Below are 15,825 nucleotides of genomic sequence, written 5' to 3'. Positions count from 1 at the left end.
AGGATATGAAATAACTCATGCAAGTCATCCATCCTGGTTGGACCAGTCTCGGCCAGTGACACCTGATCCCTCAGGCGGCCACACGTGATCGTCATCGCTTAACCCGAGTGGGAACAGCGGCGTCCCAATTTTCGCTGCTTCACGCACATTGTGAATCTTCCCCTCATTATCGGGTATTCGCGTGGCAGCATCTCCCATCGCATCTTATCAGCTGCCCGTGTGTGTGTCACTGGGCTGATCTCGACTTTTTTCGACAATTTGTCCCCGGATTTTTCTTTGAAAATTTGAAATCCCTCCAAAGGGGCATCCACCCACCATGCCTCCTCCGCCGCATATTAAGCCTGAGAATGTTCTCAAGGTGAGTCGCGACTTATGAACTAGGATCGACCGACAACGGACGGATAACTGATGGATATAACGTTGGATAGAGGGCCCAGGAACTTATCGCCGTCGGTCAGGCTCCCGCCGCCTTGACTGTTTTGCACGAACATGTCACCTCCAAGCGGACGCGCAGCAGCCCTATCGCCTCCCTCGAGCCGGTGATGCTCCTGTTTGTCGAGCTCTGTGTCGACCTTCGCAAGGGTAAGGCCGCCAAGGATGGTCTCTACCAGTACAAGAACATCGCCCAGAACACCAACGTCGGCACCATCGAGATCGTCCTCAAGAAGTTCATCGAGCTCGCCGAGCAAAAGGTCACCGAGGCCCAGGCCAAGGCTGATGAGATCCAGTCTTCTCTGGAGTCCGCCGCCCCGTCCAGCAACGTCGAGGATTTGGAGGCCATCGAAACCCCCGAGACCATTCTCCTCGCTACCGTCTCGGGCGAGCAGTCCCGCGATCGCACCGACCGCGCCGTTGTGACCCCATGGCTCAAGTTCCTGTGGGAAACCTACCGTACCGTCCTCGAGATTCTGAAGAACAATGCCCGTCTCGAGATTATGTACCAGTCGACTGCCCTCCAGGCCTTCAAGTTCTGCCAGAAGTACACCCGCAAGACCGAGTTCCGCCGTCTCTGCGAGCTGCTCCGCAACCACGTCCAGAATGCCGCCAAGTACTCGACCCAGATGCACGCCATCAACCTCAGTGACGCCGACACTCTCCAGCGCCACCTCGACACTCGTTTCCAGCAGTTGAATGTGGCCGTTGAGCTCGAGCTCTGGCAGGAGGCTTTCCGTTCTATCGAGGATATTCACACTCTGCTCAACCTGAGCAAGCGCCCCGCTAAGAACATCATGATGGCCAACTACTACGAGAAGCTTGCTCGTATTTTCCTTGTCAGCGAGAACTACCTGTTCCACGCCGCGGCTTACAACCGCTACTACAACCTCCTCCGTCTCTCCTCCGTCGCTCTTGCCAGTGGTCAGAGCACCAAGAAGGAGAACCCCTCCGTCACCGAGGCTGAGATGACCAAGGCCGCCTCCTTTGTTCTGCTCTCCGCTCTCTCCATTCCCGTCATCAGCACTTCCCGCTCCCGTGGTGCTCTGGTCGATGTGGATGAGGCCCGCAAGAACAAGAACACCCGTCTCACCAACCTGCTCGGTATGGCCACTGCCCCCACCCGTACCGTCCTCTTCCGCGATGCCTTGAACAAGGGTCTGCTCCGCCGTGTCCGCCCCGAGATTCGCGAGCTTTACAACATTCTGGAAGTCGACTTCCACCCTCTGTCCATTTGCAAGAAGATCACCCCCATTCTCGAGCAAATCGGTGCCGATCCCGAGATGGAGAAGTACGTTGTGCCTCTCCAGCAGGTTATCCTGACCCGTCTGTTCCAGCAGCTGTCTCAGGTCTACGAGTCCGTTGAGCTCAAGTTCGTCTACGAGCTTGCTCAGTTCCCTGCGCCTTTCCAGATCACCCCCGCCATGATTGAGAAATTCATCATGAACGGCTGCAAGAAGGGTGACCTTTCTATCCGCGTCGACCACATCTCCGGCGTCCTCACCTTTGACTCTGACGTCTTCTCTTCCTCCAAGGCCTCCCACGCCGGCAGCGGCGCTGGTTCCGCCGAGACCGAGGTCCAGCGTCTCCAGAACACCCCCGCTGAGATTGCCCGCTACTCCGTCGCTCGCCTCGCCAAGACTCTCCACGTCACATGCATGTATGTGGATCCCTCATACAACGAGGCTCGTCTTCAGGCCAAGCAGACTGCCCAGGCTCGCGCCATTGCTGGTGCTGCCCAGGAGCACGAGGAGACCCTCGCCCGTCGCGTCCTCATCGACAAGAAGAAGGAAGCCGCGACCGATGCCCTGCAGAAGAAGCAGCGTGATGAGGAGAACCGCAAGCGTATCCGCACCCAGCAGCTCCAAGATGCCGAGAAGCAGCGTCTGGCTGATGAGCAGCGTGACCGTGAGCTCAAGCGTATCAAGGATGAGCAGGACCGCATCCGCCAGGAGGAGCTCAAGAAGCAGCTTGAGGAGCTCAAGACTGGTGTCAAGGGTATTGATGTCAGCGAGATCGATCTCGACGAGCTTGATGCCAACCGCCTGCGTGCCATGAAGCTCGCTCAGCTTGAGAAGGAGAAGAACGAACTTAGCGACCGCATTCGCACCACTGCCAAGCGTATCGACCACTTGGAGCGTGCTTTCCGTCGCGAGGAGTTGAAGCACATTTCATCCGATTACGAGGCCCAGAAGAAGCTCGACATGGAGCAGTACGAGAAGCAGAACGCCGAGGCTCTCACCGAGTCTAAGCAGAAGCACACCGAGGCTGTTGCTCTCAAGCACCGTCTGAGCCGTCTCGTTCCCGTGTTCAGCAGCTTCCGCAAGGAGGTTTCCGAGAAGCGCCACGAGGAGTTCGAGAAGCGCCGCAAGGCCGCCGAGCGCGAGTTTGAGGCCAAGAAGAAGCAGCGTGTCAAGGAAGTCCAGGAGCGCCGCCGCCGCGAGCGCCAGGAGCGCGAGGAGGAGGAGCTCCATCGCAAGGAGGAAGAAGAGCGTGTTGCCCGCGAGGAGGAGGAGCGCACTGCTCGCGAGGAGGAGCGCCGTCGTGCTCTGATCGAGGAGAAGGCTAAGCGCGAGGAGGAGCGATCGTTAGTATTCCCATACTCCAAACTTACTTCACATCATGAAACTAATAATCCCATTAGCAAACTCGACGAGATGGCCCAAAAGCAGCTGCAGCGAGAGGAAGAAGCCGAAGCCCGTCGCTCAGCTCGGAGAACTGGAGGCGGATTCGGAGAATCTACCGAACGAACTGCCCCCCGTCTCAATGTTGCCCCCCGCACAGCAGCTCCCTCCGGCTGGAGAGAGCGCGAGGCTGCCAGAGAGACTGGTGGTGCTCCCGCCCCTGCTCCCGCCCGCGAGGAGCCCCGCAAGATCGGTGGTGGTTACGTGCCCCCTCACCTCCGCGCTGGTGCCTCCGGTGGCTCTGGCTCCGCCCCTCCCCCCCCGTGAGCCTCGCGAGCCCCGCGAAGCCCCTCCCGCCCGTGAGCCCCGCGAAGCTCCCACCGAGCGCTGGGCTCCCCGCCACGCCCGCGAGTCTTCCTCTCAGTCTCCAGCTCCCACTCCTGCCGCAGCCCCCAAGGCCGAGGGTAGCGGTGGCAAGTGGGTGCCGAGATGGAAGCAGCAGCAGTAAACGACCGGCTCCACGAGTAGATAGCAATGACTCTTTCCCTCTCAAAAAGTGTATGGAAGCTCTTTTCTCTTTGGCGCTGTTCTCATGACCTCTTTTCTGCATATTTCCTGTATCATCGACCCCATGGGGCCTTTTGGTCTGTCGCTTTTGCGTTTCAATGTCAATGTCTTTAATTTATTTCCTCTTTTCGGAATCAATGGACGGCTCATGCCGTCTTTGATACCAAATTCAAGTCATGGTTGTTCCCCCTTATGTGTATGTGATCTAGATTTTATGATAGAATCCAGATTTGACAGGCAAGCCAAGCCTTCACCGATATTTAGAGTGTGTTAACCTCGTTATCCATTTCCCAGCATGTAGTCTGTATCGGACTGGGCCCTGCTTTCTCCACCTAGGGTCGAAGACAACACGTCAATCTCCACCGATCTCTTTTCTTTTTACGCACCTGCTCCGACTCAGGTGTACAACTCTCTCACTGACCCTATCTATTTAGTTCCGACTTCCTCAATTTATCCAGTGCATCCTAGTCAAAGGTTGCGCTTACTGTCCAGACCGACTGCCTAGGAAGCGATTTCCACGTGATCGGTTGGCCCTAAGCAGTGACCAAAATCTATAACCTGGACACCTCAAAGATCCCTAGACACTAGTCTCACTTGACAAGACCGAAAACAATGATATACGTACATAAACATATATACTAGGACATACACTGCCTCGGTAATCCTCATACGCAAGACGTATGAATGCCATCCCGAGGAGCGATAACACCGGTCCTTTCATGGGTGCGTACACAGAACATGACTGGCCAGCAACCTGCAAAATACGAATCTTATTGCTGATCTGCATCTTTAATTTAAACTCGGTTGTTTATTTTTGCCCTTCGATGTAGCATGGCCAACTGACACCACTGAAGGGGTCGTGTCGCCACAATATTATTACTTTTCTACAATCCGTGTAATCCTCCAGAAAGTTCCATCTATAATTTGACGGCATTTGCCAGTACAATCCCAGCAAAGATGCCTATTGAATTCAGTATGTAGACCAAATTCCCGACTTGATCAGATTGAGCTTAGTTCGATCTCCGCCAAGAAACGAAGAGCCGCATGGAAGCGCTGAATGTCTGCGGGGTGGAATTTTCCCTCAACTCAACTACGACCCCTTCGGTACACAATGGGAGCCATCACAGCTCCATTCGGCCAGTGGAAAAGCCCCATCAGCTCGACCTTACTCGGTGCTGACGGGGTTCAATTCGAAGCTATCGCGGTATGTTCGATGATCAACACTGAGAACGTGGACTGACTCCCGCAGGCATCAAATGGCAAGATTTACGTCATCGAAGCACGTCCGAAAGAGCAGGGAAGAGGCTGTATTGTGGAATATTCTGGTAGTGAAGGACGCGACATATTACCGGCAAAGTAAAAACTCGCAATCCAGGACTAGCTCAGATCGGGTGCTAATACGATCACTAGATATGATGCCCGGAACAAAGTCCACGAATATGGAGGGGCTTCAATGATTGCCTTGAATGGGCAAATCATTTTCACCGACCGGGAGACTCAAGATCTACACCGACTGAACCCTTCCACTGGGGACATTGAGCGTATCACCAACACGGACACCACCCTCCGCTATGTGTGCACTTCCGCGATCACCTCTTCAGCGGACAAAAGCGCGACGCCTGAATGGCTCCTGGCGATCGAAGAAGACCACACCAATCCCCTACCAGCCGATGTTCGGAACCGCCTAGTGGCTGTCAATATGCAAAGCAAAGATATCGTCAATGTCGCCTCTGGGGATGACTTCTATAGTGCGGCGCAATTTTCCCCTGATGGCAGCAGGGTATGCTGGAATCAATGGTCTCATCCTGATATGCCATGGACCGGAGCACGTGTCTACGTCGCCAAATGGAACAACGGCCAGGTCACTGATGTCAGACTTGTTGCCGGTGTCCCTGAGAAGGAAAGTATCTCGCAACCTCGGTGGGGTGTCGACAACACATTGTACTTTACAAGCGATCGCACGGGATATTGGCAGCTGTACCGATTCAAGGCTGATGGCCAGGAGGAAGCCCAGAGATTGGCACTTCGCGGCTTGGAGAAAGTAGAATTCTCTCAGCCAGATTGGCGTCTTGGAAAGTGTGTTCAAATTGAGCGCAATGCGATTATGGATCATGCTAATGGCAATAAATTATTTTAGTTGCACATACGTCAGTCTCAGTTCAACCTCGATGATCGCTTCTTACAACAAGAACACTCGCTGGACGTTTATACTGATCGATTTGAACAACGACACTTGGAGTGATATTAACGTACCGGTGACAGACACAATCATTATAGCAGACACCCCTCTCTCGGAATCCAAGGTTGCCCTCCTTGGTTCCAACGAGACCACTTTCAGCACCTTGTTCACATTGGAAACAACCGGCACGGTTCAACTCAATGCGATCAAAGCTGCCTCCGACTTCCCGATGTCCGAATCTCTGATCTCCCACCCGAAACACATTTCATTTCCAAGAGTTCATGGTGCAAACCGCGAAGGAGAGGCGCATGCGATCTACTACCCACCCCAAAACCCAGACTACCAAGCGCCTCCTGGAACATTGCCTCCACTGATCGTGTGTGTTCATGGTGGGCCAACTTCCATGACTGGATCGGGATTGAATGTCACGGACCAGTACTGGACTTCGCGGGGCTACGCCGTTGCCTGGGTGAACTACGGCGGCAGCTCTGGATATGGCAGAGCATACCGGGATTCTCTGAACGGGCAATGGGGTAAGCATTCTGACCCGCCTTGGCTTCTCCAGTTTCATCCCTGCTGATAAACTCCATAGGTGTTCTTGATACCGCAGATGCAGCCAGCTGCGTGACACACCTCACCTCGACCGGCCAAGTAGACAAGAACGGAGTCGGCGTGCGAGGTGGTAGCGCAGGAGGCTACATCGTCCTCCAAGCTCTTTGCGACTATCCGGACCTCTTTTCCGGCGGTGCCTCGCTGTATGGAATTGCAAACGTCCGAACTCTCTGCGACGACACTCACAAATTCGAGAGTCAGTACGCATACGCGCTATTGTTCGAGCCGGGAGCGAGTGAAGAGGAGAAGAACCGCATTTTCCTCGAACGCAGCCCATGTGTCAAGGCGGACAAAATCACTGCTCCGCTACTGTTCCTTCAGGGAGACGAGGACCGCGTTGTTCCGCTGAATCAGGCGGAGGAAATGGTCGATCTGATGAAGAAGGCTGGCCGGGATCCTAAGTTAGTAGTGTTCAAGGGCGAAGGTCATGGATTCAGACGCGCGGAGAACCGGATCGCCGCTGTGGAAGAGGAGGAGAAGTGGTGGAAGCGAGCATTGTTGAAGCTGTAGGCGTTGGGCGTTGCGGTCTTGGGTTTGAACGTCGAAGTGAATTCTGCTGTTTGAAAAAATAGCCCTAGCCCTCTCCACTATATTCCAGGTATTTTTGAAAGACCGAATTGAACATGTTACTTCTTTGAAAATAAGTTTCATTCTTGTCTGGATCGATGTTTCCATGACGTTGAATACCGATTGAGGCTCTTCACGATACCCACTAACAGCGATCATTACCATGATCTTGAGGAATTCACACAAGCCGATATGCGTAGTTCTTCCAAAATTCTAGTTAAATTTCTGCAAGTATTTGGTAGAATCGCGCTAGCTCTCTACAGGCTGCAGAGATGGTTGAAGCTTCGTCGTTAACTTTTGCGCCTTCACTCAACCTTTGGTTGTAGCTATAGGAACAACGGGCAACGGGATATGCAAGGGGTTTCACACTGGTAGTTTTATCAGCCATTTGGAAGATTTCAACCGACGCAAACTGAAATTAAGGGAATATTCGTCGGAAATAGCCGCGTTGAAAAAAGAGGCATTAGCATATAGTCCGTCCATGTTGAATAGTATATCTTCGTATGCAAACCAGACCCATGACGTATTTGAATGGATGAATTTTAGCTGACGTGTCTTGTGATTCATGTTGCGTGCACTTACGTTGCAGGTGCGTTATCTCCAACTGTATACATGGCGCTAATGTAGACGCTCGATTTCACACGGTTGGGGGCAGCCTTCTGGGAGAAATCTCGTGGATCTCTTTTCCGTTTTAACTGTGCCAATCATAGAAGTTGGCAGTATGTTGCTGCAGTAGTTCCTTTCCAGTGGTAAATACTGTATGTATGGTAGTGAGTTGTGGTACCGTCGTACTTTACCATGACGTGGCGAGCTGCATCTGAGGGTGTGACATGATATCATACCTGATGCCGGTGAAAAGGTATACATAAAGGTGGGTAGCACGGTGACTCGCCTTCCCAGATCGATAGAATCCTCCACTCCTATAGCTTTCGAGCCAAATAAAGATCATGGCGTCCCGGATCACGGAATTTCCTGGGTGGGAACCCGATTACCGCATCACGGAACTTATATGGGATGGAAAAGGACAATTCATAGACGAATATACTGGCATTCCGGCGGACAGAATCGAAAGCCACATCAAATCCATTGTACATCATGCCTCAGGCGCTCCAATACCGCCATGTTAACCGATCACAGGCTGAAAAGGGATGGGATATAGTGCACTATCCATGCTTTGGCATGTTTTGGTTTCTGCACTTCGACCTAGCCGGGTCTCCCATCTATGATGAAATAGTAGCCAAAGTGAAAGAGGGCGCTTTGCTACTTGACCTAGGCTGTGCGTTGGGTCAAGATATCCGACGACTTGTGTATGACGGCGCTCCTCAGGAACATTTGATTGGCCTAGATCTTCGCCAGGAATTCATCGATCTTGGGTTTGAACTTTTCCAGGACCGGACCTCCTTGCATTCGACCTTCGTTGCTCAGGACTTTTTGGACGATGCCCAAAGCTTGGAACCATGGGCAGGGAACCTCAAAATCATCAATTCGGGCTACTTCATGCATCTGTGGGGATGGGAAGGACAACTGAACGTGGCAAAGCGCATTGTCAGCTTGCTCTCTCTGCAAGGTGGTAGTATTGTTACAGGTGTACACTTTGGGAGCGAGGAGACGGGACATACGACCAAGGTCCCAGAAAACGTCGATCCTCTGTTTCTCCACGATTGCGACACCTTGAAGAGGCTTTGGGAGCAAGTTGGGAGAGAAACACAAACCAGAGTGTCTGTCTGGATGGCAACGGAGCGGGATGAAGATTATCTGAGGTTGGACCCAAAGGCTTTCCGTCTCCGATGGTATGTGAGACTGTGGAGAGACTGAATGCATAATACCGAGGTATATATAGTGTTCCAAGTCTTCGAGAATTGAATGTGTACCTGGTAAAATGCTGCTCGTAGTTAAAACAATGATAAATGTGTATATGGAAAGCAAGTGTGAGGACTAAACAAGATTCAATTCTGCGCTATAGGCCACCTAATAGCTAAAAATGCACAAGTCAAGCTCATCAGAGGTGCGGGCGTAAAAGATAAGACGGAATAATAAGCTAGCGACAATTCTGCCAATGATGCTCCATCATCCACAATAGTACTCGAGGGCGTCACATTCACGTTAGTCTCCATCCCTCGGCCACGAGATCATCAAGGACAGAACTATAGCCAAAGATCCCATCACTCCGGTGGAAAAAGCCGGAAACTCCGCCAGACTCAACGTCCACTATTGGGGCGCCACACACAGCATCAGAGATAGCGCTGTTGACATTTCCGAAAAGGAACCCCACCGATCTGGTATCCCAGTTTTCAAAATCGAGCTCGGGGTGGCCAATTGGACGCATTGGTCGTATGAGCATGATGCCGCAATTCATCATGCTGAATAGCCCTGAACTCATCCCGTCGACTTCACTCCATGCGCCTTGCGAGATTTGAGAACTTTTCAGGAGGCAAGTAGGGGATTTGGCTTGGAAATAGCACTGATTAGTGAAGCTAGAGGAGGCAGCGGGGGTTAGCCTAACGAGAGCGATGTCAAGCTCAGGTCGAGTATCGACGACCTCGCCGATAAGATCTCCCCCATTCATACGTGGGTGATATACTTCCTCCGAGGAGGAAAAACCATGGTGAGCAACTTTCAGGTTCTTCGCCCGCGGGATTGCGAATTTTAACCCCACATGTAGGGGCAGCGTTTGTGAGTTCAGTTGGGGTGCCTGGTAGCCCAAGCCCACTCTCGATTCTACACCCTGGTGTAAGAGCGGACTGTTGAAGGTAGTTAGAGGTATCCTGGGATGTACTACCAGTAGCCGAGACCTGAGACGGGTCAACAAGAAAGGGGTGGGTTAGGCTTCTCATGGCGTCCAAGAGAAATGTATCATCATGGTGGTATAAGGCTGTTCGACCTGCCACTACTCAGGGAAGTGAAAGTCTTGTGTAGCTGCGGCCATCCCCGGTCTCAAGGTCGAAAATGGTCCAGAACGGGAGAAAAAGAGCAGCTCTCACATGAGCGAGTGGCGCGATGGCCGCAAGGACAGCAGCTGTCTGAGCCTTGGTCGGGTTAGTCATTCTAAGCCACCGGACATTAGGACACGGATCGTGAACACGAGGATTCGAATATCCAGATCTTGGGATGAGATCCATGACCGTCTCTCCGGAGCGTACAAATAGGACAGACATTGCCCCAAGGGTTAGTGGGATTGGCTGGGGTGGACGGGCTGTCTCTATGCACATCAGCCACCCGGAGAAATGCACCTCTCCCTCCCCGAATTGCTGGCGGATCCAGGGCAACTCCTCATGTGAGGGATGGCGGAACTTGCGGTTTTTCTCATCCCAGAGTGTGAAAGGTGCGACGTCATTCCAGTGACGTGTGCCCCAGCCGGCAGGGTTTGACCAACGTTTTGGTTCCGGGTTCGAATAGGAGGTCATCATGGTAGTTGCTGAAAGAATCAGTTTGACGTGACGATCAGACAAATAACAATGATAGAGCAGAGTGATGGATTCAGTTTTATGGAGGCGGAGAGAAGAAAGAGAGACGAGGGAAGAGAGGAAAGACCGTGGAACCTCATATAACCAACTTAGTTGACTCATACCTAGAAACATCGGCATAAGAATTTCGGCACACATCTAAGCTGGTTCTTCTCTCACTTGTCGTTTTACAGCGTGGTTCGAGTGTACGTGACGAGATATGATATAATATAGCTACTTCAGGTATCTATCTACCGAACTATATTGCGTGCAAGGTAAATGAAGCCACGGCTCCGTCCATAGTTCCGGTACTTCGAGGTCGGGTGCATACAATGGGGAGATATCGCAAGGCATCTCAAGTGGAAATTCAGTGCCAAAGACCACAGATGACTGTCCACCGAGAATGGAATCATACTGTAAGGTCTGGGCCACCATTGTTTCCAGTTCCGCAGTGTCCGAGACGCCGGCAGTTGTCTCTTCCCCTTCTTGAGTCTTTTGACTCGAAAGCGAACGCAATATTCTATCAATCTGATGTGAGTCCACAAGGAACAATAAAGTGTCGGCGCCACATACCCTGATGCCTCGGATGGATCACTGGAAACGATTCTATTGAGAACATTTCTTACTTCGGCACTAGGATGATGGTCTGGACCATGATCATCATAGACCAAAAGATTGGAGAGATCCTCGAATAATCGCAGAAATGGTGCAATCGCAGGTAGCACCCTAGTATACACAGCCAATGCACTCAAGCAGGCACTTATGGCCTGATGAGTGCGCCGGGCTGTTCATGCTGTAGGTGATATTGCCAAGCATTGCAGCAAGGTCACACCACAGTAGAAGCAATGGTACACTGTAATGCGATCCGGAGGAGTTTGAGGATTCAAGCTCAAGGCCTTTGCATTCTGCGCAAAAGAATCAGAAACGCCTCGGCGACGCATGGGTAAGGTGTTGGTCTCTTACCGAGCATGCTTCCACTGCAAATTCGACACATAGTCCTATTAGATCGGCGTCGATCTCTTTGGCCATCAAAATAGGTCGGATCAAGAGTAAAACGGCCTGTGTGTATGTCGCCTGTACCCGATCGGGGGTTTGTTGTGGGAATGGCTTTGAGTCTCTCTTTTGTGGCGCTTGCTGTTTCCATTGATCCAGCTTCCAAAGCAGACTTTGCACTTCAGCCAACGAAGGTACCTGGGCATGTGGTCCTGTATATCTCGTTCTGGGGATGGTTAGCGTGATCAGAAGGAGCAGTGTAGTGTCGCTCACAGTATCTTGGATCTTATGCGATACACAAGTAGATGGTGCAAGGCGGCAGTCATCTGGGCTGCGCGTCAACAATCATTGAAATCACATGTGCCAAGGTGAAAAACTACCGTAGTTATTGGCTTGTCTTTGTGGTTTTCGTCGACAGCATTTGGTGATAATTGATTCTGTCTTATTATGTGCTGGTCGGTGCATGTGTCCTCGATATCAATGGGTATCTGAGCATGGTCAACAGGAGCAAAGAGCTCGCAGCAAGCCAAACACACCTCAACATCGATATCAGAGTCACTGATTCCAAATGGGAGCTTTGACCAAAATGCGAGTGATCTCGACGCAATTGAGCTTACTTCTTGTAAAGACTGCGTAGTTGGGGTCAAGTGAGGACTCACCTATCAAAACAATATGCGCACCAGAAGAATCGTTTCCGAAGCTCCATACTATATGCATCCAGATTTTGCGAATCGGGAGCGTTTGCCAGTTTCCGGTGATATCGGAGTTTGACGCACAAACGTAGAGCAAGGCCAACCAGATGCCTGCTCACATCATCAGTGAATCGTAATGATGGATATACCAAGCCTGACAAACCACATGGGAGATTCCGATGGTGCTCTGAAATGGTACTGTACAAGACAGAGAAGAGCTTGAACCGATTGCATGTCCTGCAGAGACATCACGGCTGGGAGATAGATCTGCGCTCGAGCGAAGTATGCCTGCTCCAGTCAGTCGCGGTGCTCACTTGGACTTTTCTTCCCTCGCTGACCTCTGTGGAATTCTCGGGATCTGAAATCAATCGAGCTCCAATGGCGTAGACTATCCAAATGAAGAATGCCGCTACTGGGATGTCAGACCGTGTGCCTAACTCGAGCACTCGACTTGGAATTACCTGTTTGCGACTTCACCGAGTCTCGAGAGGAGACGTAGGCAAGTTCATCTCGTTGTTGGTGCCACGCCCCCAGTTGAGCCCAATCGACTATGCAGTACCGAGCTTGGGTATAAAAGTAGGCAGCGTCAACAAGCTTTCTCGCACCGTTGCTAGACGGCAACTTTGGAAGGGAGTCGATTTCTGTTTCCGGTAGAAAGGCGCGTCCGTAGCTCATCTCCAGAATCGGGTCGTCGGGTGGTGATACCTGGGGCTCATCTGCGGTCTTAAACATAGACCTCCGATCTTGCTGAATATCTACCCTATTCTGCTGCATTACAGCAGTGGCATCCTCAAATGCCTGAGGGTTAGACAGGGTCGTTTCCGGGGTGAGACGGTGCCCACTGGTCGGCCTAGCTTGATTAGCTTGGCTCGTTTGTAGTTGTCTTTCGAGATTCCTGATTCGCGACTCCAGCGTGGCAACATATCTGTTCATACATTAATGGAAGAAATGGCCTGGGATTGACGAGACACCCACGCATCCCCCCGTAGCACTCCATCTGGAGGAACATCGAAATGACATTCTGGGACATGGATCAGCTGCGCTCTGAAAAGAGAATCCAGAGAACGATACCGGCAGAGGATTTGGAGCAAGCCATGCACTTGCTTCTAATGTGTCAGCCGAAAGCTAGGGAACTTTGCCTTTGACAGATTTACCCATTCATATTTTCAATATTGTAATGGCATTTGATTTTCCTTCGTTTACAATAGCGACCTAAGCCAGAAGATTGAGTCGAGTGCCCCCGATTCCAATCAACAGGAGATACTCACACGCATTAGTGCTTCTCCGCTGGGTATTGCCATCGATCGGTCGAGATTTCTTTAGTTTGGATAAATTCCTTCGGATCCGGACAGGCTCTTCATGGGGGTTGGACTCTTGCATTTTCCAGGGGGTTTCATAGAGGTAGAAAATGCTATCAAGGTGGGGGAACGGAATGTCATTAACAATCATCGCGATACAGAGCTACTACAGGCAAGCTATGTTGGGGCCAATAAACGCTGTGGACTGGGTCAAACTTGATATCTGTTTGAAGTTGAACGGAAATGCCGCACCTGGTACTTTTGTCCAGCCCTTGTCTACGGCCAATCACAGGATTCAGTTCGGTTTGGCAGAACTAGTAGCAATGAAACATGACCAAAGATGCAGGGTTTGGCCTGTCCAGCGATTGGAGTGGTTCCAGCATGTTGACCAGCCTCCCAAGTTTGCGACAGAGCCAAGAGCGTGTCAAAAATGCTACATATCATGAGTGTACATGATAATGCCTGCCCACAAGACTAGTGAGACGATGAGCACGACAGCTCTTCGACGGATTCCTGGGCGGATTTAGCCACAGAATGAGGGCCTTGCTCGGTATCAGCGCTATTGGGGATTAGCTCTGGAGGGGCAACATATCGATGCGGGGAATAGCCTACCATTTATGATTCACCTCGCGACCTTCGATAACCGGATAGGTGTCTCGGAGTGTAGATTGCCTGCCGAAGAGTCTCCAGGGTCCATTGAAAACACCGTCAATCTCTTCGACGCTAAGTCCCGCGACCTCGGGCACGAGGAGATACACATAGAGAAGAGCGGCCGCGCACCACGAGGCAAAGAATACAAAGGCACCCCAATTATCGGTTCGCGAAAGCAGAGATGGCATTGCAAATGTCATGGAGTAGTGGAACAGCCAGTGGCAAGTTTGCGTGAAAGCAGCACCGAAGGATCGAATGCGGTTGGGCCATAATTCGCCGCCAAACACATATGGAAGGGTTAAAAGACCTGTGAGTGACCGTTGATCAGCATGTGGGAGCATCTTCTTTTGTTTGTTTCTGGGAACTCACCAATAGTAAATCCAAAGGAGTGAATGAAAATGGAGGCGAGAGCCGCCTCGCCTGCGGCTTGCGGGGGAGATCCATCATTTTCAACCTTGATGTATGCGGCGAGATATATGTCGGAGATCATTTGAAGACTGATACCGACGAACAGCGTGTTACGGCGACCGATTGTGTCAATGAATAGGAACGACCCAAAGAGACCGAAGAAGAACTTTGACATGGAATACATTCCATTGAGGAACAGATTTTTCGACGAACTGCCAGACAAGCCAACGAACTTGAGGATTGGAATGAAATAACTCGTGATTGAGTTACCACCTGAAAACTGCGGGACTGCGTATAAAATAAGAGCTTGTTGGACTCGGCGACGATTCGATGGGACTGTGAATGTCTCCTTTGCGAGACTGACGATTTTGGATGGCGACTTGTCATTCGGATCATGAGCTGATTTCTCTGATTGGATGGACTCTTGGAGACTTTGGAGTTCTTGCTGAACCCGATCGTGATCCAGCGGCAAGCGTCGTAACTTGACCAAGGTGCTCGCGGCCTCGTCATGTCGGCTTGACAGAATTAGCCAGCGAGGTGACTCACAGAGGAAGAAACTGGCAACGATCCAGAGAGCCATAAACACGCACGGAGAGAACATCACGACCTGATATTGTAGACGACTTGCCTCCATGTGGAGTTGCACACCGTACGCGCAAAATGTAGCAAGCATCAGTGATAGTGTCATGAACACAGTGTACCATGCTGCCAATAAACCACGAATCTCTGATGGGGCCAATTCGACAATGGACACAGTACCCGTAACACTCAGCGATCCAATCCCCAGACCGGAAATGATTCGAGACACGTACAGGGCCGATGGCCCAGGGGCAAAGGTTGCCACCAGCTGGCCAATGATCCAGATAGTGGAATATAGTCTGAAAGACCACAGTCTTCCAACTCGATCGTTGATGAAGAACGACAGAGCAGCCCCAACAGCGTCGCCGATATACACGAGAGAGACAAAGTTTCTGGTCGAATTCGCTCCAGCCGTGGCGCTGATACCAAATTGTCGCTGGAAGCCCTCGAGAGAAGGCAAGGTAGATGCTGATCCTTGATCCCAAGCTATTGAGTCTCGTCAGTAGGGTGGAAATGAGAATCCATGGACACAGAGGACTCACTCAAAGGAATTGCTGCAGTGGCGTACATTGCGCACGACAGCAACAGCATTGGGCTCAGTATCACCTCTCGCGGTGCATTCTTGATTCTCCTTCGATAGTCTGCCAGCATTGTTTTCCCCAACATGTCCCTGAACGCCATTTTCAGTTCAATGCTTAATCATTGACTGTGCCGTTTTCGTGGGAGAAGATGAGAATTTTTCTAAGTGAAAGAAAAGAGGGTATCCGGTTGGGGGCAAGA

The 15,825-nt window shown here is 51.4% G+C and overlaps 6 protein-coding genes across 6 annotated transcripts; 3 read left to right on the top strand and 3 right to left on the bottom strand.

Moving 5' to 3' along the window:
* Positions 1 to 310: 310 nt before the first annotated feature.
* tif32 (putative eukaryotic translation initiation factor 3 subunit EifCa) lies at positions 311 to 3,564 on the top strand (the record flags this gene model as incomplete). Its single annotated transcript, XM_057129301.1, has 4 exons — positions 311 to 358; positions 429 to 3,019; positions 3,077 to 3,351; positions 3,404 to 3,564. The coding sequence occupies exons 1-4, from the start codon at positions 317 to 319 to the stop codon at positions 3,562 to 3,564; spliced, it is 3,069 nt and encodes a 1,022-aa protein (XP_056983857.1). The 5' UTR covers positions 311 to 316.
* Positions 3,565 to 4,680: 1,116 nt separating this feature from the next.
* On the top strand, positions 4,681 to 6,924 carry N7511_006923 (S9 family peptidase; the record flags this gene model as incomplete). The annotated part of the gene is made up of 5 exons (XM_057129300.1): positions 4,681 to 4,827; positions 4,873 to 4,979; positions 5,034 to 5,699; positions 5,761 to 6,335; positions 6,395 to 6,924. The coding sequence occupies 5 exons, from the start codon at positions 4,681 to 4,683 to the stop codon at positions 6,922 to 6,924; spliced, it is 2,025 nt and encodes a 674-aa protein (XP_056983856.1).
* A 1,152-nt stretch (positions 6,925 to 8,076) lies between these two features.
* On the top strand, positions 8,077 to 8,796 carry N7511_006922 (uncharacterized protein; the record flags this gene model as incomplete). The annotated part of the gene is made up of 1 exon (XM_057129299.1): positions 8,077 to 8,796. One exon carries the CDS (start codon positions 8,077 to 8,079, stop codon positions 8,794 to 8,796), a length of 720 nt encoding a protein of 239 aa, XP_056983855.1.
* Positions 8,797 to 9,079: 283 nt separating this feature from the next.
* Positions 9,080 to 9,815, bottom strand: N7511_006921 (uncharacterized protein; the record flags this gene model as incomplete). The annotated part of the gene is made up of 2 exons (XM_057129298.1): positions 9,080 to 9,722; positions 9,781 to 9,815. 2 exons carry the CDS (start codon positions 9,813 to 9,815, stop codon positions 9,080 to 9,082), a joined length of 678 nt encoding a protein of 225 aa, XP_056983854.1.
* Positions 9,816 to 9,872: 57 nt separating this feature from the next.
* N7511_006920 (fungal specific transcription factor domain-containing protein) lies at positions 9,873 to 13,139 on the bottom strand (the record flags this gene model as incomplete). The annotated part of the gene is made up of 9 exons (XM_057129297.1): positions 9,873 to 10,396; positions 11,257 to 11,329; positions 11,388 to 11,643; positions 12,077 to 12,220; positions 12,273 to 12,397; positions 12,448 to 12,518; positions 12,571 to 12,907; positions 12,952 to 13,034; positions 13,085 to 13,139. The coding sequence occupies 9 exons, from the start codon at positions 13,137 to 13,139 to the stop codon at positions 9,873 to 9,875; spliced, it is 1,668 nt and encodes a 555-aa protein (XP_056983853.1).
* A 742-nt stretch (positions 13,140 to 13,881) lies between these two features.
* N7511_006919 (uncharacterized protein) lies at positions 13,882 to 15,726 on the bottom strand (the record flags this gene model as incomplete). The annotated part of the gene is made up of 4 exons (XM_057129296.1): positions 13,882 to 13,966; positions 14,020 to 14,365; positions 14,428 to 15,531; positions 15,588 to 15,726. The coding sequence occupies 4 exons, from the start codon at positions 15,724 to 15,726 to the stop codon at positions 13,882 to 13,884; spliced, it is 1,674 nt and encodes a 557-aa protein (XP_056983852.1).
* Positions 15,727 to 15,825: the final 99 nt, after the last annotated feature.

This window comes from Penicillium nucicola (assembly GCF_028828085.1).
Source record: "Penicillium nucicola strain IBT 29836 chromosome Unknown utg000006l, whole genome shotgun sequence".
NCBI classification, from domain to species: domain Eukaryota; kingdom Fungi; phylum Ascomycota; class Eurotiomycetes; order Eurotiales; family Aspergillaceae; genus Penicillium; species Penicillium nucicola.
This window is presented reverse-complemented; position numbering and strand designations above follow the sequence as displayed.